Genomic DNA, 24,017 nt, shown 5'->3' with positions numbered 1-24,017 from the left:
CTAGACTGCATATTATAAACGGGTGTAGGAAACAGGTTTTATGTGATGTTTACCCATGACAAGCCATTTGTCCACATGCCTCGGTGAGTCATAAACCGCCTGGGGCAGCACCTAGACCAACCAGGGCTCTACCCGGGCGTTGCAACTGCGCCCTTAGCTGACGCCTGCGCGGGACCTTGGAGTCGGAGGGTGCCCACGCCCGCTGGTTACTCTTCAGAACCCCGCAGGAGCCCCGCCCACGGTCTGACCCCGCCCCCTTTCCTGGGCCCGCCTATGGGGGCGGAGACGTCGCGAGCCCGGGCTTTGGTTGGGAGTTGAGCGCGGCGGCGCCGCGTATCTGCACATCCCGCGCTCCAGGTGGCGGCAGCGAAGCCCTGGAACTGAGCGCCCAGACTTCACCAGCGAGTCCGAGTCCCGCAGGGCAGGTGCGGCGCGGCGGCCGGGTCCTCGCGCTTGGAGGACCGATGTGCCCTGGCGTCAGGACGCGTGGACCTGAGCTCGGGTGAAGCTCTGGGAAAGGGTAACACGGTGGCGACGAGATGCAAGCGGAGGAGCCCGGCGCCCCCAGCGCCCAGGGAAGCCAGAGCTCACCCAGCCCCGAGCCGCGCCTGTCCAGCCAGCTGCTGCCTGAGCTGTACACCTTTGTGGCGCGAGTGCTGTTCTACCTGGCGCCGGTCTACCTTGCCGGCTACCTGGGGCTCAGCATAACCTGGCTGCTGCTCGGCGCTCTGCTGTGGATGTGGTGGCGCAGGAACCGTCGCGGGAAGCTCGGGCGTCTTGCGGCTGCATTCGAATTCCTAGACAACGAACGCCAGTTCATTAGTCGCGAACTGCGGGGCCAGCACCTGCCGGCCTGGGTGAGCAGGGTCGAGGGGGGCGGAGGTGGGGTGGATGCCTTTGGAGGTTCGGAAGGAACCTACTGTCACCGGGGGAGCTGGGGGCGGCGCTCCACGATCCGAATACCTGGTGCCCCACCAAGCAGGGCGTACAGACCCCTCCACGCGACGTCCCTCAGCCTCATACCCGCCTTGGTCTGGCAGCTCGGGGAGCGGGGAACTTAGGTTTCATTTAAGGGCCCAGAGCCTGGGAGAAAAGTTACGGGCGGGCCACACCCAGGAAAAAAAAAAAAAGGGCGTCTGGGACTTTGCAAAGTTACTCGGGAGGGAAGCAAAAGGCATTTATTTCTTCCACTCACCTGTTGATTCAAAGAAAGAATGCAAGGCGCAAAACGGATCCGCCAATGCAGCAATGACAGAAACTTCAGCCTAGTTGCCTCCGCAGAGGTCCGGACAGAGGGGGCGGGCTAGTGATGGGATTGAAGGGTGGGTGGGAAGCTGGATCACGAGCTTCTCTCCCTGCCTCCGCCTGGTGGGATGCTAAGACCCGCCCGGACACACACACATATTCACACTCCAACTACACACCCCACTCCTGGTGTGGAAGGGCCTGTATTAGGGTTTCTCAAACGCTTCTGGTCCTGAGAATCACCTGGCTCACTTAACCAAAACAAGTTCAGAGCCCCACCTGGCAACTCCCAGGTGGGGTTGAGGCACCTGGGTGAATCTTAGGATCCGGTGAGTCTGGGAAATACTGGAAGAAGGGTGTTTGGTCCAAGGCTTGGTCTGCGGCAAACCTACCCCTCTGGGTGCTTCTCTGATTCTTCCAGACACACTCAGGCCCACAGTGGGAGATGTCCAGAGGCCCTCAGGCCCCTCTTTTCCTCTGGCCTGAGGCCCGTATTCTAAAATTCAGTCAGGCCATGACAGTAGCCTCCAAAGTGCTTGTGAGAAGAACCAATTAGAAAGATCTGTTTTATGTTTATCTTTAAAACGAGAGAAATTAAGCCTGACTATATTCGTTTGCTAGGGTTGCTATAACAAAATACCACAAACACACAAACACAAACCCAGTCACACAAACAATGGAAACTGGTCAAGACCAAATTGTCAGCAGGCTTTGCCTTTTCTGAGGCTTCTCTTTGGCTTGTAGATGGCTGTCTCCCATGTCTTCGTATGGTCTTCCCTTTGTATATATTTGTGTACAAATTTTCTCTTCGTTTTAAGTTTATTTTGAGAGAGACAGCGTGCATGTGCAAGCTAGCAGGGGAGGGGCAGAGAGAGAGGGAGAGAAAGAATCTTAAGTGCATTCCAAGCTGTCAACACAGAGCCTGATGGGGGCTCTAATTCACGAACCGTGAGCCATGACCTGAGCCGAAATCCAGAGTTTCAAGAGTCAGACACTTACCCAACTGAGCCACACAGGTGCACCCAAATTTCCTCTTCCTTTAAGGTCACCAATCACATTGGGTTAGGGTCCACCCTAATGGGACCTAATTTTAACTTAATCACTTATTTAAGGGCCCTCTTTCCAAAAACAGTCACATTCCAGGGTCCTGATTAGGACTTCAACATATGAGTTTGGGGAATATGGTTCAGTTCATAACACTGATATTTAATATATGGATTGACCGTACAGTTTTGTAAATTGGTTTACATATATTGAGGGTGAGGGGGCCCAAACCTTCTGCTAAGGGTGCACAATAATCACAATGACAACTTTTCTATGGTAGCAGCCATGGGAACAGTATTTGCAACCTGTCTCCCAAACTTGATTATCCTGATTGTTCTTTGGGGTCTTGTGATCCTGAAAGATGTGGACCCAGAAAGCAGGCCTGGGCCTATCCATGCTCCTTGCTTATTGTCGAGGGAGTCCTGGATGCCTGCCAGACTTTTGTTGTGACCCCATGGTGGCATCAATCCAAGAGGGGGGCTTGTGAGTCCTCACCAAGAGACGGCCCTCTCTTTCTGCCCCTTCTTGTATTAGGGAGGCCTCTAGACACTTAGTTGTTTGCAAAAGGTAATGTTTCCAAAATTGAGGCAAGAATCAGATCCTGTGGGGGCATTGACATGCCTCAACCACCATCACCTGCCCCCCCGCACACGAACACCAGGAGCAACATGAAACTAGCCAACGGGGAGCTCAGCCTGATGGGTGAGACAACACAGGAAGCTACCTCATCTCATAAACCATACCCCAGGACTGACCCGGCTGGGTCTAGGGACACACAGAGGAAGGTGATGGTGTCTCTCCTTCCAAGAGGACAGTCTGGGGCAGGAAGTGGATGCATGTAGGTAATTGCCATAGAGGTCTCAGGGAAGCCAGAGATAGTCTCAACAGTCAAGGGTTCAGTCAAGGGTTGAAAGCATGGAGCGAAGGACATCTGGCTTTGTTTCCATATCAAAATGTCCCCAGACCACAGCCTGTTGTTGCCTTGGCAGAGTCCTGGGAGGAGTCTGGCCTCAGCTTGCAGTCTTCAGACTCTCCTGGCTGGCGTGGCTGGCCAGTTTGGTGAGCCAGGACGTGGATTACATTTTGGACTGAGGCAGTGGTCCTGCAAAGGGGATTCCAGGCTGGGGGAGGCTCTCGAGCACAGCATGGAGGCACAGAATGGCCAGTATATGAGGGAGCACCATATGGTTTGGATTGGTTTGGCTGGAGTGTGTGGTAAGGGTTGATGGACAGGGGCCAAACTGAGGCGGGCTTGGTGGAAGTTGGGCCTGATTCTGAAGGCCACAAGGAGCCTCTGGAAGGCTTTGGAAAGATGCTGTAAAAAGCAGCATGGGGGGGGCGGGGAGTGAAGCTGGAGAAGAGAGACAAGATGAGAAATTGATTTAAGCCAAGATGGTGGTACTGAGGACTGAGGAGGAGTACAATAGATGTGTAAGAGTGGGACTCTGGGTGCTTGGTGGCCTCTAGATTAGTGTGAGGGAGGGATCCAGGAATCTTCCAAGGCGTTTTCTAATCTGGGGAGCTGGGCATCTAGAATGAGAAGCAGGTCTGGGGAGGTTGGTCGTCTTCGTGAACACCTGTGTAGAGCATGCAACTAGATTCAGGTGTGGGCTTTTCGCCCTGCCTCCTCGGGAAGGTTGCCAAACCAGGAGATGATGTGGAAAACCTGGAAGCCACTTGGTTGCATACTCTCTCCCTGTTGTGAGGAATGCATACTGTTGATGAAGACAGAGACATGGCTCTGGGTACGGTGGGGGCAGCATACGGTGGGGGCACCCTTGCCCACGATTTCACAGCACCAGTGTCTTTATATATGGACCTTTCAGTGTGCCATCCTCCCTGTTTTGAGAACTGACTTCTTGCACAGAAGTGGGGTCAACGGTTTATGACCTCCTTTGATATCAAGAAATATTTTTACAAATTTACACATGGCAAACCAATAGTTGGGGGGAGTTGAAGAAAAGTTTGAGGGTCTTGAAGGGAGGGTGTGGGGTATCCAGCCCACAGGCTGCTTGGGAAAGAGCACCTTGTTCTAATTTGCACCAAGCCCCTGTGAGCGGGTAGAGGAGGCCCTGGCCAGGCTGAGCTGGAGCCAGTCTCCCCTGCTGGACCACCGTGGGCATTTTTAGTTTTCAGTGGAGCAATGTTTCCTGCCTGTGAGACTCCTCAACACACTGCTCCAAGCTGCTGCCCCCAGGGCATCATAAGAAAGGATCTTAGAGATTCCTTTCCCTGCCTGAGCCTCAGTGTGCCCACCTATGAAAGGAGGTTGTTTCTGGTCAAGCTTCATTCACACAGCTCTGCCTTCCCTCTGGGTCCCTTCCAGGGAAGAGAGAGCTGGAATAAAGGATTCTTCTGCTTTGAGAGGGGTCACCAGTGAAGAAGCCGTGGGTCCTCTTGGCTTGTGAACGTGGCCTGGCCACTCGGAAAGAGCAGGCCAAGCTGCCCCCACTTCTCATCCTCTGAACAGAGGAATGGCTGCCCCTCACTGTTCATGTGCGAATGTTTTTTTATATATCTTGCACACAGTTTTTAGATATATTTTTCAAGGAACGAGGAGCCTCTTCCATTAGCCCATCTTGCCAGGGCTGGGGACTGTGGACCGGGTAGTGACAAAAGTGGAGTCCTTGCTGCTGCAGAGCTGGTGAAACCCCCCGTGGCTGCAGAGGGCAAAGCAAGCAAGGGGAACAGGTAGCACATGGCAGTGAGACTCCATCCCGGGCCCCTGGCTCTTTCTGGGACCTGCTCCTATAGGTCCTTAAGTTCCAGCGACCGCACTCCAGAAGCCATTTCCCTTCTGATCTTCATGCGCTGGGCTCCTCAAGATCCTTTGCAGGGTCCCTTCGATGCCCCGCTCCCCGAGGTCTGGGCCCCTGGTTGAAGCTTGGCCGGCTGATCTCCTGACCTTGTGCACCAGATTTCTCCTTCGAGGCCCCGTGCCCTTTCAGGATATTCATCAAGCCCTTGATCTGTGTTCAGTAACCTGATAAACCTGACTGGTTTATCAGAGGTGTGTTTTGCCCTATCACAACTGTTCTCTGTGTGCCGTGCTGAGGGAACCTCAGTGAGAGCCTTGCCTGGCTCCAGGTTTGGGGGATGAAGGCCTGAGACTGAGTAGAGCGGGGGAAGAACTATCAGAAAGCCTGGCATTTTGTCTGTCTGGGTCTCCGGTCTAGCCGGACTTGCTCTCCGGCCAGCTGATAGCAATCAGTTGGCGGCTTTGTTAGAGACAATTAACCCTCAGTATCTGCTGGGATGGGGGTGGGGGCTGAGGTGATGTGGTGGCTGGTAGGGACCTGGAGTCTGATGCTCATCCACCAGGGGAACTCGAGAAGGTCCCCTGTCTTCCCTGGGTCCCTGGCTCCCCTCTGAAAATGATGAGACCCCAGGAGATGCCCTCTGGAGTCTTTTCAGCTGTAGGAGTCTGTCATCATGAATCAGTCCCAAGTTGGCTTTTCTGTAGTGCCACCCACCCACAGGACTGGGTTCCGCAGTCTTTCTTGCCTACCCATCATCTAACTAGGTGCGCCCTGGGGACATCAGGTGAGGCAAGCACCAGGGAAAACTGTTCACACAAAGCTGTGAGCATTCCAGAACTCCCGGCAGTGTCCCCAGGATACTGCCCTCCAGGCCTTCCTGTGCATCATTCAGGTTGAAGACCAGGGTTGAGTGCTTTGCTTTCCTGGGGCTGAGTTTGACATTCCTTCTGTGGGTGGAACAGCAGTCTTCCAGAGCCCAGGCGCTCTTGGTCTGTCCCATTCTGATACTTTTGTTAATTAGAGGAAGTAAATGCAGTGACAGCTCTGAGCTGGGCTGGCCACTCAATTGAGCTCAATTCTTGGAGCCACTGCTGTGGGATCTGCTTGGAGTTAGGGGACTTACTTGTGGGGTCCCTGCAGTCCCGTGAGGTCATGCATATGGCTTGGAGTCAGGCTTGTCCTTAGGAAGGAAGAGGCACAGCATGATTTAGTCATCCCCCTGAGTCTCTGCCCCACATCTTAGTGATGCTTTATGAACTTAGCATGTCTCGGGCCATGGCTGGGCAATTAGAGAGACAGAACATGGGCGTCTGCCCTCCAGGCCCAGCACAGGGATCTTAGGCATCCGTGTGTTCATTCCTATACTCAGTCAGGAATCATCTATCGAGGGCTTGCAATGTGTCAGGCATGGTGCTGCAGGCTGACTAATGATATGAGTGACACCTGGTCCCCGCCCTCAAGGAACCCCTGGTCTAGATGGTGATTCAGACCCGCTAGAACAGCCTTTCCTGATACAGTGTGATCAGTCCTATGAGGTGGCTGCACAAGGCTCTGAGAAAGCCTGGGGGAGGGGATCTAACCCAGGCTGGAAGTGGCCCACGAAGCAACACTTGGGTGATGCTGGCTGGGGAAAGGGATGGGGACTGTGGGTAGGTATGGTCACTTGAGCTTGTAATCTCGTTCTGGGCTGAGAAGATTCTGGGACAGCAACTTGTGATACCCTAACTCACACGAGGCTGCCCGTTGCTTTATGTAGAAGGGGCTGAATTTTTCTGCGACAGAAGTGTCCACAGCAGTCTTGTCTCCCAGCTAAGTACCTGAGGACCTTAGTAATGGGAAGGTCACGTGGTAGACAAGGATCAGGGCCAAGCAGGGGACAGCCATTGCCCTGCTCCTCTGTCGTGGCCTCCTGTCCAGCGGGCAGGAAGTGTGAAGAGCTGCTCACCAGCTTCCATGGGTCTCCTGGCCCTGGCCTGACAGCAGGTTGAGCTGGCACTTGAGTGGGAATGTTCCCAATGACACTGGGGGGCCGCTGGAGAGTGTGGGCTGCAGCCTGAAGGTCACAACCCAGCCACACAGAGGAGACCTCGCCTTCCTCCTTCCTGACCCTCCTACCCCTCCCTTCAGTTATTTCCTGGGAGAGTTCCAGGGGTTTTTCATCTCAGGAAACCTAGAGCTTGTAGCCCCAAAGTGTTCACATGTGCCTGAGGAAAGTGATTTCCTTCTTCCTCCTTCTTCACTGCAAATAATGAAGAGTTAAAAGGTGTTTTCTGTCCCAGTGGGGACTATTAAAGGGGAAGGGGAAAGCCCCATTCTCTTTACCCTGCCTTTCAAGCCAAGGGTATGAGAGGTGACCCCCTCAGGCCACACTGGGAGTCAGGGCCCAGCTCCTGCAAGCCCTCTCTCTCTAGGAACTCAGGGTGGCCGCTCCTGCCCGTGAAACCCCATCGCAGGGTGCCAGGACCTCCAGACACTCAGAGGAAAGAGCCAGGAAAATACAGGATGTTTCAAGACCCCAGAATCACCCACTCCATATCTTTGCCCATGTCATGTTTACTTTCTTAAGTAACTGGTTATAAAAAGTGATTAAAAATCTTTTTTTCTGGTTGTCAAGTGGAAGTATTCCCATCGTAGAATATTTGGAAATGGCCTAAAAGAATTAGAACCAACAGTCCCTCCACCCAGAGATAACATTATTCTATGTGTGTGTACTTCTTTTGTATAGAAAGTATACAAACATGGTTTCTTAAAAAACTTGCACCCTTTTTTTCTTTTTTTTTTTTTTTGTTCTTAACACTCTATAACATTCTTCAAAAACATGCTTAAGGATTATGATACCCTTAATGTGAATATACCCTACACTACTTAAAAGATTGCTCTAGCATTGATTATCTCAGTTATTTCAGGTTTGTCCTACTCATGTGGCTAGCAGAGGTGGGGGTGTTTCCTGTGTCTGTCTGGAATTTCTCCCTCTGACCTGCCAGGGGCTCCCTTGTCCTTTCCTTCAAGTCCAAGCTCAGGCTCCCCACTCTCAGACACTGCTCCTCAGGCCCCCGCAGCACCCAGAAGCTGTGTCACCCCACTTGCTTTCTGGACTTGCACCTACCTATTTTTGCATCTGACTTTTCTTCCAGACTGAATGCTCTTCTGAGGCAAGGTGTGTTTCCTGCTCCGATCTGTACCTGCAGTTCCTCAGTTGGTGCCTAGTACATAGTGGGCTCTCGGTAAAAATCTGTTCCTCACATGCTGCGTGAATCTTAGTCTCAAGTTTCGCAAGTTCCTTACTATAGATTCCTACATGTTAAACTGATAGGTCAAGGCTTGGGAACAACTTAAAGATTCTCATTCCCATTTCACTCTGGCCTTAACAGCATCGATACTACATTTTTTACTCTCTTTTTTTTTTTTTTTTGTAAGTTTATGTATTGATGATGAGAGAGAGAGTTCATGTGCATGTACCAGTAAGGGAGGGGCAGAAAGAGGGAGGGAGAGAATCCTAAGCAGGCTCCACACTGTCAGTGCAGAGTCCATTGCAGGGCTAGAACTCACAAACGGTGAGATCATGACCTGAGCTGAAGTCGGGCATTTGACTGAGCCACCCAGGCGCTCCTCCATTTTTTGGTCTTTTAAGTTGTACATCATTTTATTACGCATTGCAGATAATTGCATTTTTTTTTCTTTTTTTTTACAAATTGAAGGTTTGTGCCAACTCTGCATCGAGCAAGTCTATCAGTGCATTTACCCAACAGCACTTGCTGACTTCGTGTCTCTGTGTCACAGTTTGGTAATCCTTGCAGTGTTTCACACTTTTGCACCATTGTTATATTTGGTGATCTGTGATTAGTGATTGTGACTTCCTGAAAGCTCAGATGATGGTTAGCATTTTTTAGCAATAAAATATTTTTAATTTTTTGTAACATTTATTTATTTTTTTTGAGACAAAGACAGAGCATGAACAGGGGAGGGTCAGAGAGAGAGGGAGACACAGAATCCGAAGCAGGCTCCAGGCTCTGAGCAGTCAGAACAGAGCCCGACGTGGGGCTTGAACTCACGGACCGCGAGATCATGACCTGAGCCGAAGTCGGGCGCTTAACCGACTGAGCCACCCAGGAACCCCATAAAATATTTTTAAATTAATGTATGTACTTTTTTTAAAACATGCTATTGCACACTTACTAGACTACAGTATAGTGTAAACATAGCTTTTGTATAGGAAACGAAAAAATTCATTTGACTCATTTTATGGTAATACTCACTTCATTGCAGTGGCCTAGAACTAAACCTGCAGTATCTCTGAGGCATTGCCTATGCTAGTTTGATAAGCAAGAGGATATGTTTGTTAACCTTTGGGCACTACCAAACCTAACTGTGTGACTGAACTGTCTGGAGACTTAGCATTACACTCCGGCCTCCTTGAAAGAAAGACTCTCTAGAGCCCAGGTAGTCCCTCCATGCTCCAAGCCCTTACTCCTCAGCAAATGGTGACAGGTTCTTGGCACCAGTATTCTCATGGCTGGTGAGTGCCTTTGGAGTTTTATCTGCTCAGCATCCCCCCCTTCTACTGGGTCCAGCTGGCTTGGGCCAGTCTGCAGGCTGGGTGTGTTGTTAAATAGCCTATGGATTTTAGAGCAGCACTAAATGGAACTTCAAGTTGGCAAAATGTTTTTTCCTTTAAAGCACTTTTAGCGGGGTAATTTTAAGCAGAAGAGTGGGCAGATTTAAAAGCAATTTTTAAGGTTAAATGTTTACCTCCCAAGAACAGAGAGAAGGGGGCGAAGGCTGTTCTTCACCAGAAAACAAGTGAATGAAATGAGGGACCAGTTTCTGGTAGAGGAGGAACCACTGAATAGGCACCACAGAGAAGGGATCTATCTCGAAAGACAGGAGCGTGTGTCTCAGGTCTTTGAGATACAGAGACACAGGAACATAGTCTATCTCTGTATGTCTGTCTGTGTCTCTTTCTCTGTGTCTGTGTGTCTGCACACGGTTGCTCCCATGGGAAGAGCTACCATCCCTGTGACAGGGAGTGAGCCGGGTTCACCTGGTGACACGCAGGCCTTTTAAGTGAAGCCCTCCAATCTCCCTGCCTCCTGAGAGGGTCTGGTGGCCCAAAGCTGCCGTCCAGGCCTCCTAGTCCATCTGTGGGCCCTGCCTAGGCTCCACGCTGCTGGATCCAGCCATCACTCTGGCTCCGTTTCCTCACTGCTGTGGAATCATTTTTCCTCGAGGGTTTAAGAAGTAAAGCACGACCACCTAGAGATGAAGCATTGATGTGTGGCGCCATTGTGGTGGCCTCTGCTAGCCTGGAATTCTGACTTGAGTTTGCTTTACAGTCTATCTCTTCTCTGAGCTCTCATTACTGCCATTGTCTAAAAAAATGCTGTCATTAAAATATGAGCCCACTGCCTGGGAAGCTTTGGCCCAAGCACACTAACAGCAGCAAGATGTAAGTTAGCACAGGGAGGCTCTTGGTGGGGGCCGAGGCCCCATCTACTTAAGTTTCTCTGAGGGGCAAAAGCAGGCATCTAAGGTCTTGGTGACTTGACCACGGGCTTGGGCAACTTTAAGAGTTTCCAGGCCTTCTTTGGGTAAGTGCTCACACCTGTAATATAGCAGTCAGGATAGTGTCCATGTTCTAGGGGGATGAACCTTGCTACAGCTTTTTTTTTTTTTTTAATGTTCATTTATTTTAGAGAGAGAGAGAGAGAGCACGTGAGTGGGGAGGGAACAGAGAGGGAGACACAGAATCCAAGCAGGTTCCAGGTTCCAAGCTGTCAGTACGGAGCCCAATATGGGGCTCAAACCCACTAACTGTGAGATCATGACCTGAGCCGAAGTCGGACACTTAACCGACTGAGCCACCCAGACGCCCCACCTTGCTAGAGCTCTTAATTTGTCTCCATATAGAGTAGATTTGCGTTCATTGTCTCCTGATTGTAGACCTGGGCAGCATAGGCATCACAGCCTCACTTCCTTCAATGGGGAGAAACCTGAGGCTGCAGAAAGAGGGTCAGGACCAGACCCTGGTTCCTCAGGGCCCCTGGTGGCACGTCCTACCTCTGCTGCTTGGCTATAGAAAGCAGCTACTGGGTGGAAGTGGCTCACCTTTTTAGGGGCCAGAGCAGTGCCCAAAGCCAGGCAGACTCATCATACTGTGTTTTCATCTGCTAGCCCTTGCCTTCCCTTGCTCCTCGTGGCACAAAAGATACTCCCTTTGTAAAAGAATTGAGGTCCATAGGCTGCCGGTAAGAATTTGATGACAAAGTGACAGCTGTGACTTTGGAGCCTCAGGGCGGAGGAGTCACCTTCTCCCCGGGTCTGAGCGGGTCCCCTAGCCTAGGGAGGCCTGTCCACTCATTCTTCAACACGCCCTAGCACTGTGATCAGAATGACCTGGGAGCTTGTTAAAGATACAAGCTGTCGGGTCCCTGCCCCAAGTTTTCAGTTCCCAGAATCGAAATCTCTGAGGGACCTCACTAAGAATCCACGTCTTAACGAGGTCTCCTGGTGGTGGTTTTGTAAGGAAAAGTTTAAGACCGCTGCCCACACCCGCCTGAATCTAGCTCTTTGCATTGCCAGGAGGCGTGGATGTCTCCCTGCTCTCTGGTCTCAGAGACTCCCAGCCTTGTGAGGTACTGGAACAAAAGTTCTGGTGACTTTAGGACTCAGTCTGAGAGTGGGCCACCAGTCGTCTTTTTCAGCTTTCCCTTCCTTTACCTCGGGAGGGAAAGACATGCACAGAGGCTCTGATTGGGTCCCTTTGCCCCGCCTCATTGTGGAGTGCCCTCATTGGACAGCTTCACACAGGCGCCTCACAGGCATTGGGCCCAGCCTATCTAGGGGCGCATCCCTCAGCCAATCAGCAGAGGCCGGGGAAACAACACTCAACTGTGATCCTCCTTCAGCCTCAGGCGCTTTCACTGTGTTGTCTCTCTTCTCAGTGTTTCCCAAAGTGCAGAGCCGCAGGCACCTGGGGAGCCCGTAGAGAATTTGCTGGGCTTTGGGTCAGACAGAACTGGACGCATAGCCCAGGTGACATTGTTCTTGGCATGTACCTGAGGACAAAGACGTCAGTGTCTGCACCTCCAGGGTCTGTACAACTGCCAACAACAGTAACAGTTTCTGGAGCATTTACTCTGAGCCAGGGAGGGTACCGAGCACTTACTTACACGCATTGTCTCATTTACTCAGGAGCTCTGTGAAATTGGTAGCATGGTACCCATCCTGCGGATGAGAAAACCAAGGCTTACAGAGGTGAAATTTTAAATGCACAAAGACTACTTTGACCCTAAGAAATGCACTTCAAATGCTGACACTTCAGGTGGAGAAGGCAGGGAGAAAAAAGGCTTGAAGGCTGGGCTCAAATTACATGCGGGTGAAATCTGAGTTCTGGTCACCTGGGTGATCTTGGCAGGTACCAACTAGTCTCTGAGCCTCTCCTCATCTGTAAAATGAGGATAATTGTAGCTTTGCTGTACACCTTATGGAGTATTAGGAGAATGAAATGAAAGTGTAGAATGTCCTTTGTAAGCTATAAAGCATGGCCTGCTAATGAAGACTCAGGTCCCATGAGGGCAACCCTCTGCTAAATTAGACTTTCTATAAAAGAGGAAAAGATAATACTATGTAAGGTTTTCTTAAGAGGAGTGAGAGGGGTGGGGTGGACAGGCAGGGACTTTGTGGTGAGACCGACCTGGATCTGTGATTCCGCTCTGGCACTCCGCAGCTGGTGCCTGTAAGTAACCTTTTTGAGCCTTAGTTTCCTTATCTGTAAAATGGAGCTAAAAAGGGACTAAGGTGAGTTTTAAATGACATGAGATCACATGAACTCAAAAAGTTTGAAAATAAGGTGGAAAAAAGATACAACTGGGCAACTTTGAAACAAAAGTAAGCTAGAGTGGCAATTTTCATATCAGATCAAGTAGAATGTAACTCAGATATATCCTAAAGACAAGGGTGGCGCAGTCGGTTAAGCATCTGACTTCAGCCAGGTCACGATCTCGCGGTCCGTGAGTTCGAGCCCCGCGTCCGGCTCTGGGCTGATGGCTCAGAGCCTGGAGCCTGTTTCCGATTCTGTGTCTCCCTCTCTCTCTGCCCCTCCCCCGTTCATGCTCTGTCTCTCTCTGCCCCAAAAATAAATAAAAACGTTGAAAAAAAAAATTTTAAAATAAAAGAAATAGTAATTTTAAAAGATAACAGTCATGGACATATATTTGCTGCATAATATAAACTTGAAATTAAAAACCCAACAACTGACAGAACTGCACAGGGAAGAAGATAAAGCAACAGTTGGACTTGGAAACTCTAATACATTCCTCTCTGAAAATGAGAAGTAGGCAAGGAGGAAACAAGGATAAAGAATTTTTGAAGGGCACGATATTTTTTTTTTTTTACAAAGGACATGATTAATAACTTGATCATACATGGAACAGCCATAGCAATTAATCATGCACTAGGCCACAAAGGAATTATCAATATATTCCAGTGGACTGCCATCCTACAGACTGTGCAGGCCATAAAGAAATGGAATCAGAAAGCAATAAGCAGTGTTAGAAACCTCACATGCCTAAATATTTAAAAATAGTACTTATTGTAAAAAATTATTGTTTAAAACGTAGTCATCATGGAAATGACCAAAAAAAATGGGAGGTAAATAATGAAAACACTATGCCAAAAATCATAGGGAATTTAAACTTTGAATTTATCACAAACCAAAAACTGAAAATAAATTCAACTCCAAGAACATAAAAGAGCAACAGGTTTAGATCAAAGAAATAGGTAAGGAAATAAAAAACATAACGATAAAAGTGAACAAAAATTTTAATATAATGGTAATGGGGAAAGAAAACTATTAACAACAACTAAAGCTAGTTCTCTGAGAAGATCAATACAATGGGCAAAACCTTTGTCAAGCTAGACCTATTAAAAAATAGAAAAAGATGAAAATAAAATATGGGATAAATGCAGAAATAACTATAGATAAAGCAGATTAAAAGTAATAAAATATTATAAGCCTGGGTGGCTTAGTCCGTTGAGCTTCGGTCTTCAGCTCAGATCATGATTTCACATTTCCTGAGTTCAAGCCCTGCATCAGGCTCCCTTCTGTCAGCGCAGAGCCCATTTAGAATCCTTTGTCCCCGCTCTCTGTCTCTGCACTTCCTCCACTCGCACTCCTCTCTTTCAAAAATAAATAAACATTTTAAAAATAATAAAATATTATAAGCAAATATATATCAATACCTTTGAAAGCCTATATAAACTATATTTCTAGAAAAATATAAATGCCGAAATTGCCACAATAAGAGAGAAGTAGACCTTGAATACACCATTAACCACTAAAAAGAGGAATGGTAACTTCCTACCCCAAAAAGCCTCAGGCCAAGATGGCTTTATAGCTAAGATGCATTAAACTTCATTGACCAGATAATTCCTTTTTTTGTTTTTAATGTTTATTTTTGAGAGAGAGAGAGACAGAGCATGAGCGGGGGAGGAGAAGACAGAGAAGGAGACACAGAATCTGAAGCAGGCTGAGCTGTCAGCACAGAGCCTGACGCGGGGCTCAAACTCACAGACCAGGAGAACATGACCTGAGCTGAAATTGGACGCTTAACCGACTGAGCCACCCAGGCACCCGTTTTTTTTGTTGTTGTTGTTTTTTCTTTTAAATGAGATAATTCCTATTATTTACAGGTTGTTTCAGAAAATAGGAAGATATGGAAAAGCTGTCCCACTAGTTTTATAATTTATTGTAAGATCTTTGTACCAAAACTAGGTGTGAATTGCACAAGAACGAAAATTGTAGGTATCACTTTGAATCCTAAGTGTATAAAACCTAAATGAGATATCAGGCTACCTAAATGTATCACTTCAAATGGGGCATTTCCTGAGTACTAGAGATGGTTTTGTTTTATAAAGAAACATCAGTTAAGTTCACCACATTAATGGACAAAGAGGAAAAAATTACATGATTGTCTCAATATCTATTGTGTTGAATATAGTTCGATACCCATTTATAACGAAAGTCCTTGCAAATTAAGTTATTGAGAAGAGCTTCCTCAACCTGATAGGGGCTGTCCTCTAAAACTCTACAGCAAAAATCACACTTCATGGAAAAACTTCCATTTGAGGCCAGGAACAAGGTAGAGCTGTTCGCAATCACTGCTACTGGGCGTGACCAAAAGACAAACTAAGAGAAGGTAAGAAAAAAATTGTTACTGGAAATTATCAATGTGTATAAATAATCTGTGCGAATTCATGAACAGTTAGAACTAGCAACAAATTTCAACAAAGTTGCCCAGAAAATGAAATACCATTTTTAATAACTGCAAAACCCACGAAGTAATCTAACAAAAATATATGGGATTTTTATAGGAAAAGGTTTATGATCTCAAATGTGAGTGCAACCTAATGTGATTCATAAAGGGAAATATTCTGCTCATGGCTACAAAACTTAATATTGTAAAGCTGTCATTTCTCCTACAAATTTATAAGTTCTGGAATATAACCATCAAAATCCAGGAGGATTTTTTGGAGGGAAGATTGACAAGATTCCAAAATTCATATGGAAGTATAAATAACTCCTATTAGCTAAATCAGTTTGAAAAAGAAAAGCTAACAGAGGGAATCACCCAACCCCGGTCATGTTGCAAAGCTAGAGTGATTATCACAGTGTGAGACTGGCAAGGAACAGGCAATCAGACCACAGAGTTCAATGCCAAGTTCAGAAACACACCAGAGTACACAGCAGAAGCTGACATATGAGGGAAGTCACTTCACAAGTCAGGAGGAAAGATGGACTTTTTTTTTTGGTATGTGATACTAGAAAATTGCTGCCTTAGAGTGTGGAGAGAAATGAAAGTAGAGGGCTATCTCATCCGCTATAAAAAATTTCAGACAGATTGAAGACCTAAGTGGAAAAGCTAAAATATAAAGCCAATAGATAAAAGCATGCAATAACTTTGAGAATTTGGAGTAGGGGAAAAAAAAGGCCAACTATAATGGAAATATGACTAATTTGTCTCCATCAAACTGAGGGAACATTGGGTCTGAGTAATTGCTTCCTAAATGTCCATCGCTCTGATGTCATCCTCTGGTCCAGGACTTACTCTAGGGCCATCACAGAGAAGGTGGCCTGGCTCTTGAATCCGCTCACTGGCGAGTCACGATAGGTGCTGAGATTTAGGCCGAGGGAGAGTCAGCAGGATGCCTAAGGCAGAGTAGAGACTTGATGGTCTCTTCCTTTCCTGGACTGAATTGCTGCTCTTGTCAGGGCATTCAGACTCACTTTCTAGGGGACTCTCTTAGCAGGGAGCCTCAACACAAGTGCAGCTGGCCAAGAGACCATGAAAACAGTGTGGGCCCTAGACATCCCGCTATTGTCTGCATTGTCAGGGTGAGCATGGGCCCCTCTAAAGGAAGGGGCGGGCTGGTCATTGATGCCAACCCTGATGGAACTCCAGAATCCTGCCAGGAGCTTGTTAAAAATAAATTGCAAGGCCCCACCCTGAAACACTGTGAGTCAGTAGGTGTGAGGCAGCTCAGGAATCTTCGTTCAGCCGGCTCCCAAGTGTGGCCAGGGTTAGACCTGCCAAGCTGGATCACTTTTCCAGGGTGCAGGAGATCAGAACCCAGTTCCCAGGGGTACAGAACCTCCTCTGGGTCCTCCCCTGGAGAGTCAGGGGGTCGGTGGAAGGGGTGTGCACATAAGATGTGCCCCGGGGTAAGTTGGGAGTGCAGGGGGCAGGATGGAGGAGAGGGAAGGGTCCAGCCAGCAGGCTTGAGCAGCAGAGGGACAAAGGTGCCAGTGAAAGCCCAGCTGTAACCCACTTTTCTCCTTTGTGGGGGTCCCACTCCCCACACCTTGGTATTGATCCTGTACTTGGAATGATCTGTTTATTGTCTTCTTCCTTTACCAGCCTAGGAGCTATTTGAGGGCAAGAACCTCGCATACATTTATGCATTCATTCATTCCACAAATATTTATTAAGATATTCATGTGTCAGGGACAGGCACTAGTAGGGAACACGGCCGAATCGGCCCACGAGAGCTTCCAGTCTAGTAAGGAGGCAGGCAGACAAGCAGGTCTATTAAGGTGTGTTAAGTGTCTCAAAGGAGAACCAGCAGACACATAATAGGGACACCTGTCTCTGACTTGAGAGATCAGGAAAGGCTGCCTGGAAGAAACAAAGTCAAAGATAGTAATGAGTGGAGCAACCAAAGAGCAGTGGGGATGTCTGTTTCAGCCCCACGTGCAGGAGCTTTTTCTTTAGTGTGCTTTAGTGGGCAGTGTGATAGGGAGCAATGAAAGGCTCTCACCCTCCATTTGCCTGCTACCAGCTTAGGACCTGACCCAGGGCAGCAGCAGGGAATGGGTGGTGAGCAGGCTGCTTCTCCCCAGCTGAAATGGATGGGCTGACCCTAATTCCTGCCTACTTCCCTCAAGATTCCTTTCCCACCATTCCCTTCTGTTCCTGTGGACTGAGTCAGCCTCCCTCTGCCCTCCCCCTGGGAACCAGGCAGTGATTTTCCTTTAGCACCTGAGACTATTAGATGCTTCTCCAAGTTAATTTTGATCACTGCCCAGGGCTGGGGGAACTGGGGCTGGGAGAATGGCTCAATGTTCCAGGAGTCTCAGAAGCGCCGGGCTTCTTTGACTTCTCAAGGTTATTAAAAACTCCTTAAGAGGACTGAATTGCTTATCACTCCTTTGGGAATGGCTCTCCTCTTGGGCAAGTGGTCTAGGCCAGGGTCTACATTTAGGCCTTCAGGGCATCCCCAGATCCAGCCCAGGGCCTGGTGTGCACTAGGAGTGTGAACTGCATGGACAATCTCCTTTCCTGACCTTGCGAGTTCCAATGCCCACCATGAATCTGATCCTGAGTTGGCCTTGTGCTCAGAGGACTTGGTGACAGTGATGGTAGCCACTGCTACCATTTACTGATCCCTATTTTGTGCCAGGTACCACTACAGTCTTACCCCTTTGTCCCTGAGAACCTTGGGGGTTGGGGTGGGGGTCTATGAGAAGCTCAGACACTGGCAGAGACTGAGACTCTTGCAAGGAAGGGCTTAAGCACCCTCAGGTGATGCAAAGGTTAGCCAGTAGGATTGTTGCTTCACCTGCCCCCCTCCCCCCCCCCCAAGCTCCCTCCCTGACCCAAGGAAGTGGCAGGACTCACCTGGCAGGCACAGTGGCTAGGGGCTGTGACCTGAAGGAAGCTCCCCTATGTGACCACAGATCTGGCCTGCTGGGGAGGGGCTCCTGGGAACCGAGGGGGGGCACTTCCATTCTCCAGTTGCCTATGAAAATGGCTTTCAAATGGGCAGTTGTTACCTTAGGAATCAATACAATCCTACATACACTAGGTGGAAAAAAGCAGACTACCAAAACACACGGTGACTTCAATTTCTGTGGGAACTACATAGCCTTGTTTCCGCAATAGGCTGAACCTGTTAACGGTGGTTGTCCCTTGGCATTCTGTGATAAAATATTTTTCCTTTTGCTTAGCTGTATTTTCTAGTTTTTCTCCAGAGTCCATGATTACTTGTGGCATTAAAAGGAATAAGGAGGAGGGAAAGGCAAGGAACGAAGTCCGGTGGTACCCTGGGCCAGCCCGGGTGGGAATTGTGTGTATCCACCGGGAAGGAAGGTCTTATTTGCATAAGCAAGCGAAGGGGTTCCAGCCCCGCCCTTCCAGCCTGTGGGCTGCCAGGCGCAGTTGGGGGGGGGGGGGGTGTGTGGGAGAGAGGAGCAGTCTCCACAGAATCGCACACCGGCGTGCAGGGCTTCCGAGCCCAGTAGTGTCAGTGTTGGCCGTGCATTGGTACGGTCTGGTTGCCTGCCGCACCAGACGGTGCGCTCCGGGGCAGGGCTGGCTGAGTCTCTGGCCAAGTGGGTGCTGGGCAGGGAGGAAGAGCAGAGGTGTGTGTGGGGTGGGAGCGGGAACTTGCCCGGCTGCTGCGCTTCTAGGTTTTCAGGGATGGGCAGGTGTTCAGTCTAACTTACCTTTGGGGTTTCTGTTCCCTAGATCCACTTCCCAGATGTGGAACGGGTCGAGTGGGCCAATAAGGTAAGGCCGGGGTGGGTCCGGCAGGGCTGGCTTTCTTCTAGGCCTCATCCTCCTGGCGGCCCTAGGCTGAGGGACCCCAGGGGCGGGGCGACGGCGATGCCATGCACAGGGACAGGGGCCTCCTGGCAGTAACTGCCAGCTGCCTTCTGCCAGTTTCTTCCCCTTCCCACCCTCCGGGATCTTCTCATTACCAATGATTCTATTTAAAACAAAATAAAAGAAAACAAAATTTATTTTAGTGTGAAATTAATGCATGGCCACAGCTGAAATGTTAGAAAACACAGAGAAGTATAGAGAAAAATGCAGCACCCCCAGTGGCCCATGAGGCCAAGATCAGTGCTTCCTAGGGAGGAAGGCCATGGCCACACTTCACCTGGTCTCCAGCCCAGATCTGTCAGCACTGACTGCAACCCTGGGCAGGCCGCCTCACCTCTCAGAGCTGGTTCCCCCTATCTGTGCAACAGGAATAATTACGGTCCCTGCCTTGTGAGGCTGTGAGGGTTAATGAGGTAATGAGTGCCCCACAGTGCCTGGAATGTCATGAACACTGTCATCACTGGTGTGACTACTGTTAGATCATTCAGGGAACTCCCAGCAGTCTCTGCTCCCAGATGCCTCAGGGGGGCCCCCGGGCTCCAACTCTGGGTCTAGCCCTTTCTTACAGATGAGGAAACAGAGTCTGGCCCCTATCTGGACAGCCCACATCTGTCCCCTAAATGTGACAGCTTGTGGATCCTCCCACCCACTCAAGGATTCTGACTCAGGACTTTTTCTAATATGAACCTTGCCTCTGTTCTGGTTAGAACAGCCATAGCAGGAACGACTTAAGTTAGGTCTAAGAAAAGACTTCCTGATGGTTTTTGAGCCAAAGTTGATGGTTCTGTGTTACCAAAGATGTCAATGCCATGTGAATCAAAAACCGTTTCCAGCAGGGGTGCCTGGGTGGCTCAGTCAGCTAAGTGTCCGACTTTGGCTCAGGTCATGATCTCATGGTTTGTGGGTTCGAGCCCTGCGTTGGGTTCTGTACTGACAGCTCAGAGCCTGGAGCCTGCCTCAGAGTCTGTGTCTCCCTCTCTCTCTCTGCCCCTCCCCTGCTTGCTCACACGCTCTCTCTCTCTTTCAAAAATAAATAAACATTTAAAAAAAAAAGGAAAAAAGAACACTGCTCCCAGCCTATGGGTAGAAGTTGGACGAAGTAGGTTGCTGCTTTCAGAGGAGTGACCAGATTTCTGTGGATTAATGCTGGGCCCAGGGCCCCTGGGACAGACCTTGTTCTGTGCCCACAAAGGGGAGTCCCTCCTGCCTGTGTCCCCTAGTTCATGGGTGCCCTCGTGTGTTACATCTTTCTTTCTTACACTGACACGCAGAGTCCCACACAAGGTGTTGGGGACATATGACTGTGGGATGAGGCTCCCACCCTCAGTTCAGGGCACGGGTGGGGAGACAACTGTGTAGACAAACCACACACTGGGGCACCCAGTGTGTCCCATGGAGCTTCATGCTCAGGATGCACTCAGTAGACAACAAAGCAGCAAGGCAGGAAGACGGGACCAGCCCTAACGGGGCCCCTGAGAGAGATGGAGGCAGTGGTGCCCTGAAACCTCTCAGCCTCGGGCTCCTCCGATGCTGGGTCTGGGGAACGGGAACTGCATCTTTAAACTATGACCGCTCTCTGCTGCCCTCCCTCTCCCCTGTCCCATGCTTACTTCCCAGACCCACGCCATGAGTCATTCTGCAGAGATCAGCCCAAGGCAGCCTTTTTTTGATTGTTACAAAAAATTAAATCCACAGGAAGCAATTTAACTTTCTCTTCTGTGATTCTTTTTCCTTAAGCCTCTGGCACCTGCTCCTTCCTGGTTACACCACAATGTTGATTCTGATAGCTTACATTTTAGCAGTGAACCAAAAGTTTCATAATACTAAGTTGAGTGACCATTTCGTGGTGTTCTGCAAAACAGCACCAAGTCTTGGGGTCCCACTGCCTGGGCCAGAGTGAGAACAACTGTTGTAGTTATGCCATGTTTGATGGATAGATGGACAGTTGCGTGGATGGGTGAGCAGACAGGCCTGTGGGTGCTGCAGTGTAAGGGCCATGGGAACCCCCCCCTCCACCGGGGCCAGGTTGTTCTGGGTAGCCCTGGGTCTTGGGTGGGGGAAACAGACCTGACCCCTAAGAGCCTCTTTCTGTGGTCACAGATCATCTCTCAGATCTGGCCCTACCTGAGTATGATCATGGAGAACAAGTTCCGGGAGAAACTTGAGCCCAAGATCCGGGAGAAGAGCATCCACCTGAAGACCTTCACCTTCACCAAGCTCTACTTTGGACAAAAGGTGGGTGATGTCTCAGGAGGGGCAGCCTATATCTGCTCTGCAGCCTTTTCTCTGTCCCAGACCCTGCCCCATGTCACTCGCTCCTGACTGGGAACATCCCAGGGGACCTTGCTGGGGGCCTGGCCGCCACCTGCCCTTCTCAGCCTCTCAGCCTTGGTATAGACCCCTCACCCCTGAGTCCCGGCCCCACCGTCTCTGCAGGGTCTAAGGAAGCCTGGGTCGGAGAGAACAAAAAGGAAAGATGGGAAATAAGTCCACCTTTCTTCAGCCAAATTTTGGAAACATGCCAGGCAGTGGCAGTCGGCCAGATACAAAGATGTACAAGTCATGCTTGCTAAGGCATCAGCTTGGGAGAGCACACCTTCACAGAGAGACGTAGTGCCTCAACACAGTGGATAGTTCTCTACCAAATGATTGGTTCTCGCAAGCAGCGTCACAAGCCCAACCCTAGTTCTGTGAAGATAATAGGTGACCCAGGAGGTGAGGTTTGCATCTGACATACCCAACATCAGGTCCTTATTCTTGACAGCTTCCTAGTCCACCCTCGTGCCCCGTTCCTGCTGCCCTAAAGTGCCCCACTGCTGTGAGTCTTATTTTTGCTGTTTGAAAATTCATCCCCAGGAGCCCCTGGCGGGCTGGCTCCGTTGATGGAGCACATGACTCTTGATCTTGGGGTCATGGGTTTGAGGTCCATGTTGGGTGTAGAGTTGACTTAAAAAAAAAAAAAAAAGCATCCTCCAGGCAGAGAACTGCTGTGATGTCCATCAGTGGGGAAATCAGAGGCCCCAGCATGTGGTCTGCTGTGGGGCAGGCAGGTGCCAGAGTGCAGGCCAGCCTGCGGAGAGCCGTCTGCCTGCCCCAGGGCGTGTCCCAACTCTGCCCCACTAGCCGCCTGAGCCCTGGAGATTCTGGTTTATGCCACTCGGACTCAGCCAGGACTGGCTTGTCCCAGTATCTGTTGGTTCATTTGTCCATTCCCTGGTTCGTTCATGTAGACTTTATGGAACATGGCTGTGAGTGAGACACCATAGACAGAAATGGGTGTGGCTATGCGCCTGCCTTCAGAAAGGTCACTGTCCTGTGTGAGGCGGACGTATAAACTGGTGGACCTCAACAGGGCCGAGTATGCACAATGGTAGAGGAATGCATGAATTTAGGAGTGGAGGGGAATGGGGTAGTCAGGGAAGGCTGCCGGGAGTGGGTGATGTCTGAGTTGGCATTTGAAGGATTCAGCAGGCTCAGAGCTAAGGAGCCGGCAGACTGCTGTGTTTACGGCAGAGCCCGATGCCTGTGGGATGTGATGCTGCTGGGAAGTCGTCCCTTGTCACAACAGAAGCAGGCCTAGAGGCTCCAGGCTGTGGGAAGTCCGTTACAGTGCCCCGCCCTGCTCCCCAGTCTTCCACTGGCTTTTCTGGGTCTTTAATATGAAGGCCCTGGAGGCCAGGGTGGACGCGGCCTGAAGCTTCTACAGGAAAGAAAAAGAACATGGGGCGCCAGGTGGCTCAGTCGGTTAAGCGTCCAACTTTTGATTTCAGCTCGGGTCACAATCTCAGGAGCGTGAGATGGAGCCCTGTGTCCAGCTCCATGATGGGCGTGGAGCCTGCTTAAGATTCACTCTCTCCCTCTGCTGCTCACATGCGCGCTCTCGCTCTCTCAAAAAAAACAAAAAACAAAAATATAAAATCAGGACAAAAATACATATTAAATAAAAGAAAGAATGGCAAAATAAACCACAGCAAACTATATATTTAAACAAGCTGACCTACCACACATATCACAAACTGGAAAGACTACATAATAATTTTAATTAAACCACTCGAGATGTCCCTATTAATACTTTTTCCCCTGCATTTTTGGTTCCATACTCTTGGATAGGCTTTTCGTGTGACAGTGCATTTGTAAATGGCACTTTCTAAGGGGAGAACAGAAAGATAATGGAATATCCTCTAGGGTGGTTGACCGAATTTTTTTCTCCAACATTTCATTGTGAAAAATCTCCAGCATACAGAAGACATGAGAGTATTATGCCATGAGCCATCTGGATCAAACAACTGCTAACCTGTTGCTGTATTTGCTTTAGCACATATCCATGCATCTATTTTTCCTCATCATCTTTAAAAAACTTTTTTTTAACATTTATTTATTTTTGAGAGAGAGTGAAAGAGACAGAGTGCAAGTGGGGGAGGGGCAGAGAGGGAGAGGGAGACACAGAATCCGAAGCAGGCTCCGGGCTCTGAGCTGTCAGCGCAGAGCCCGACGCGGGGCTCGAACCCACAAAGCACGGGATCATGACCTGAGCCAAAGTCAGATGCTTAACCGACTGAGCCACCCCAGTGCCCCACCTCATCATCTTTTTTTAAAATGCATTTCAAACTAGATTGCAAACATTAGTGAACTTCAACCCTCACTACTTCAGCATGACTATAACTCAAATTCAAATGATACTTACTTTTTATTCTTCATAAATAATAACCAGACCCCCATTCCAGTGCCCATTAGCTTCCTAACAGAAGGCGAAGAGACCCGGGGTAGGAGGCATTACTTAGCAGCTCAGCCCTCAGCCCCAGAGGCT

General features: G+C 49.4%; 1 protein-coding gene across 1 annotated transcript in view; it reads left to right on the top strand.

The window, feature by feature from the left end:
• The first annotated feature begins 338 nt into the window (after positions 1 to 338).
• ESYT3 (extended synaptotagmin 3) overlaps positions 339 to 24,017 on the top strand; it is a 49,442-nt gene continuing 25,763 nt past the window's right edge. Inside the window, exons 1-3 of the mRNA XM_043595306.1 lie at positions 339 to 857; positions 19,073 to 19,114; positions 21,311 to 21,445. Coding sequence (XP_043451241.1) covers positions 540 to 857; positions 19,073 to 19,114; positions 21,311 to 21,445 — 495 coding nt within the window. The 5' untranslated portion in view covers positions 339 to 539. The remainder of the gene's footprint in view (positions 858 to 19,072; positions 19,115 to 21,310; positions 21,446 to 24,017) is intronic.

Source organism: Prionailurus bengalensis, chromosome C2, assembly GCF_016509475.1.
Source record: "Prionailurus bengalensis isolate Pbe53 chromosome C2, Fcat_Pben_1.1_paternal_pri, whole genome shotgun sequence".
NCBI lineage: Eukaryota > Metazoa > Chordata > Mammalia > Carnivora > Felidae > Prionailurus > Prionailurus bengalensis.
Note: the sequence above shows the minus strand (reverse complement) of the source record. Positions and strands in the feature narration are given on the sequence as shown.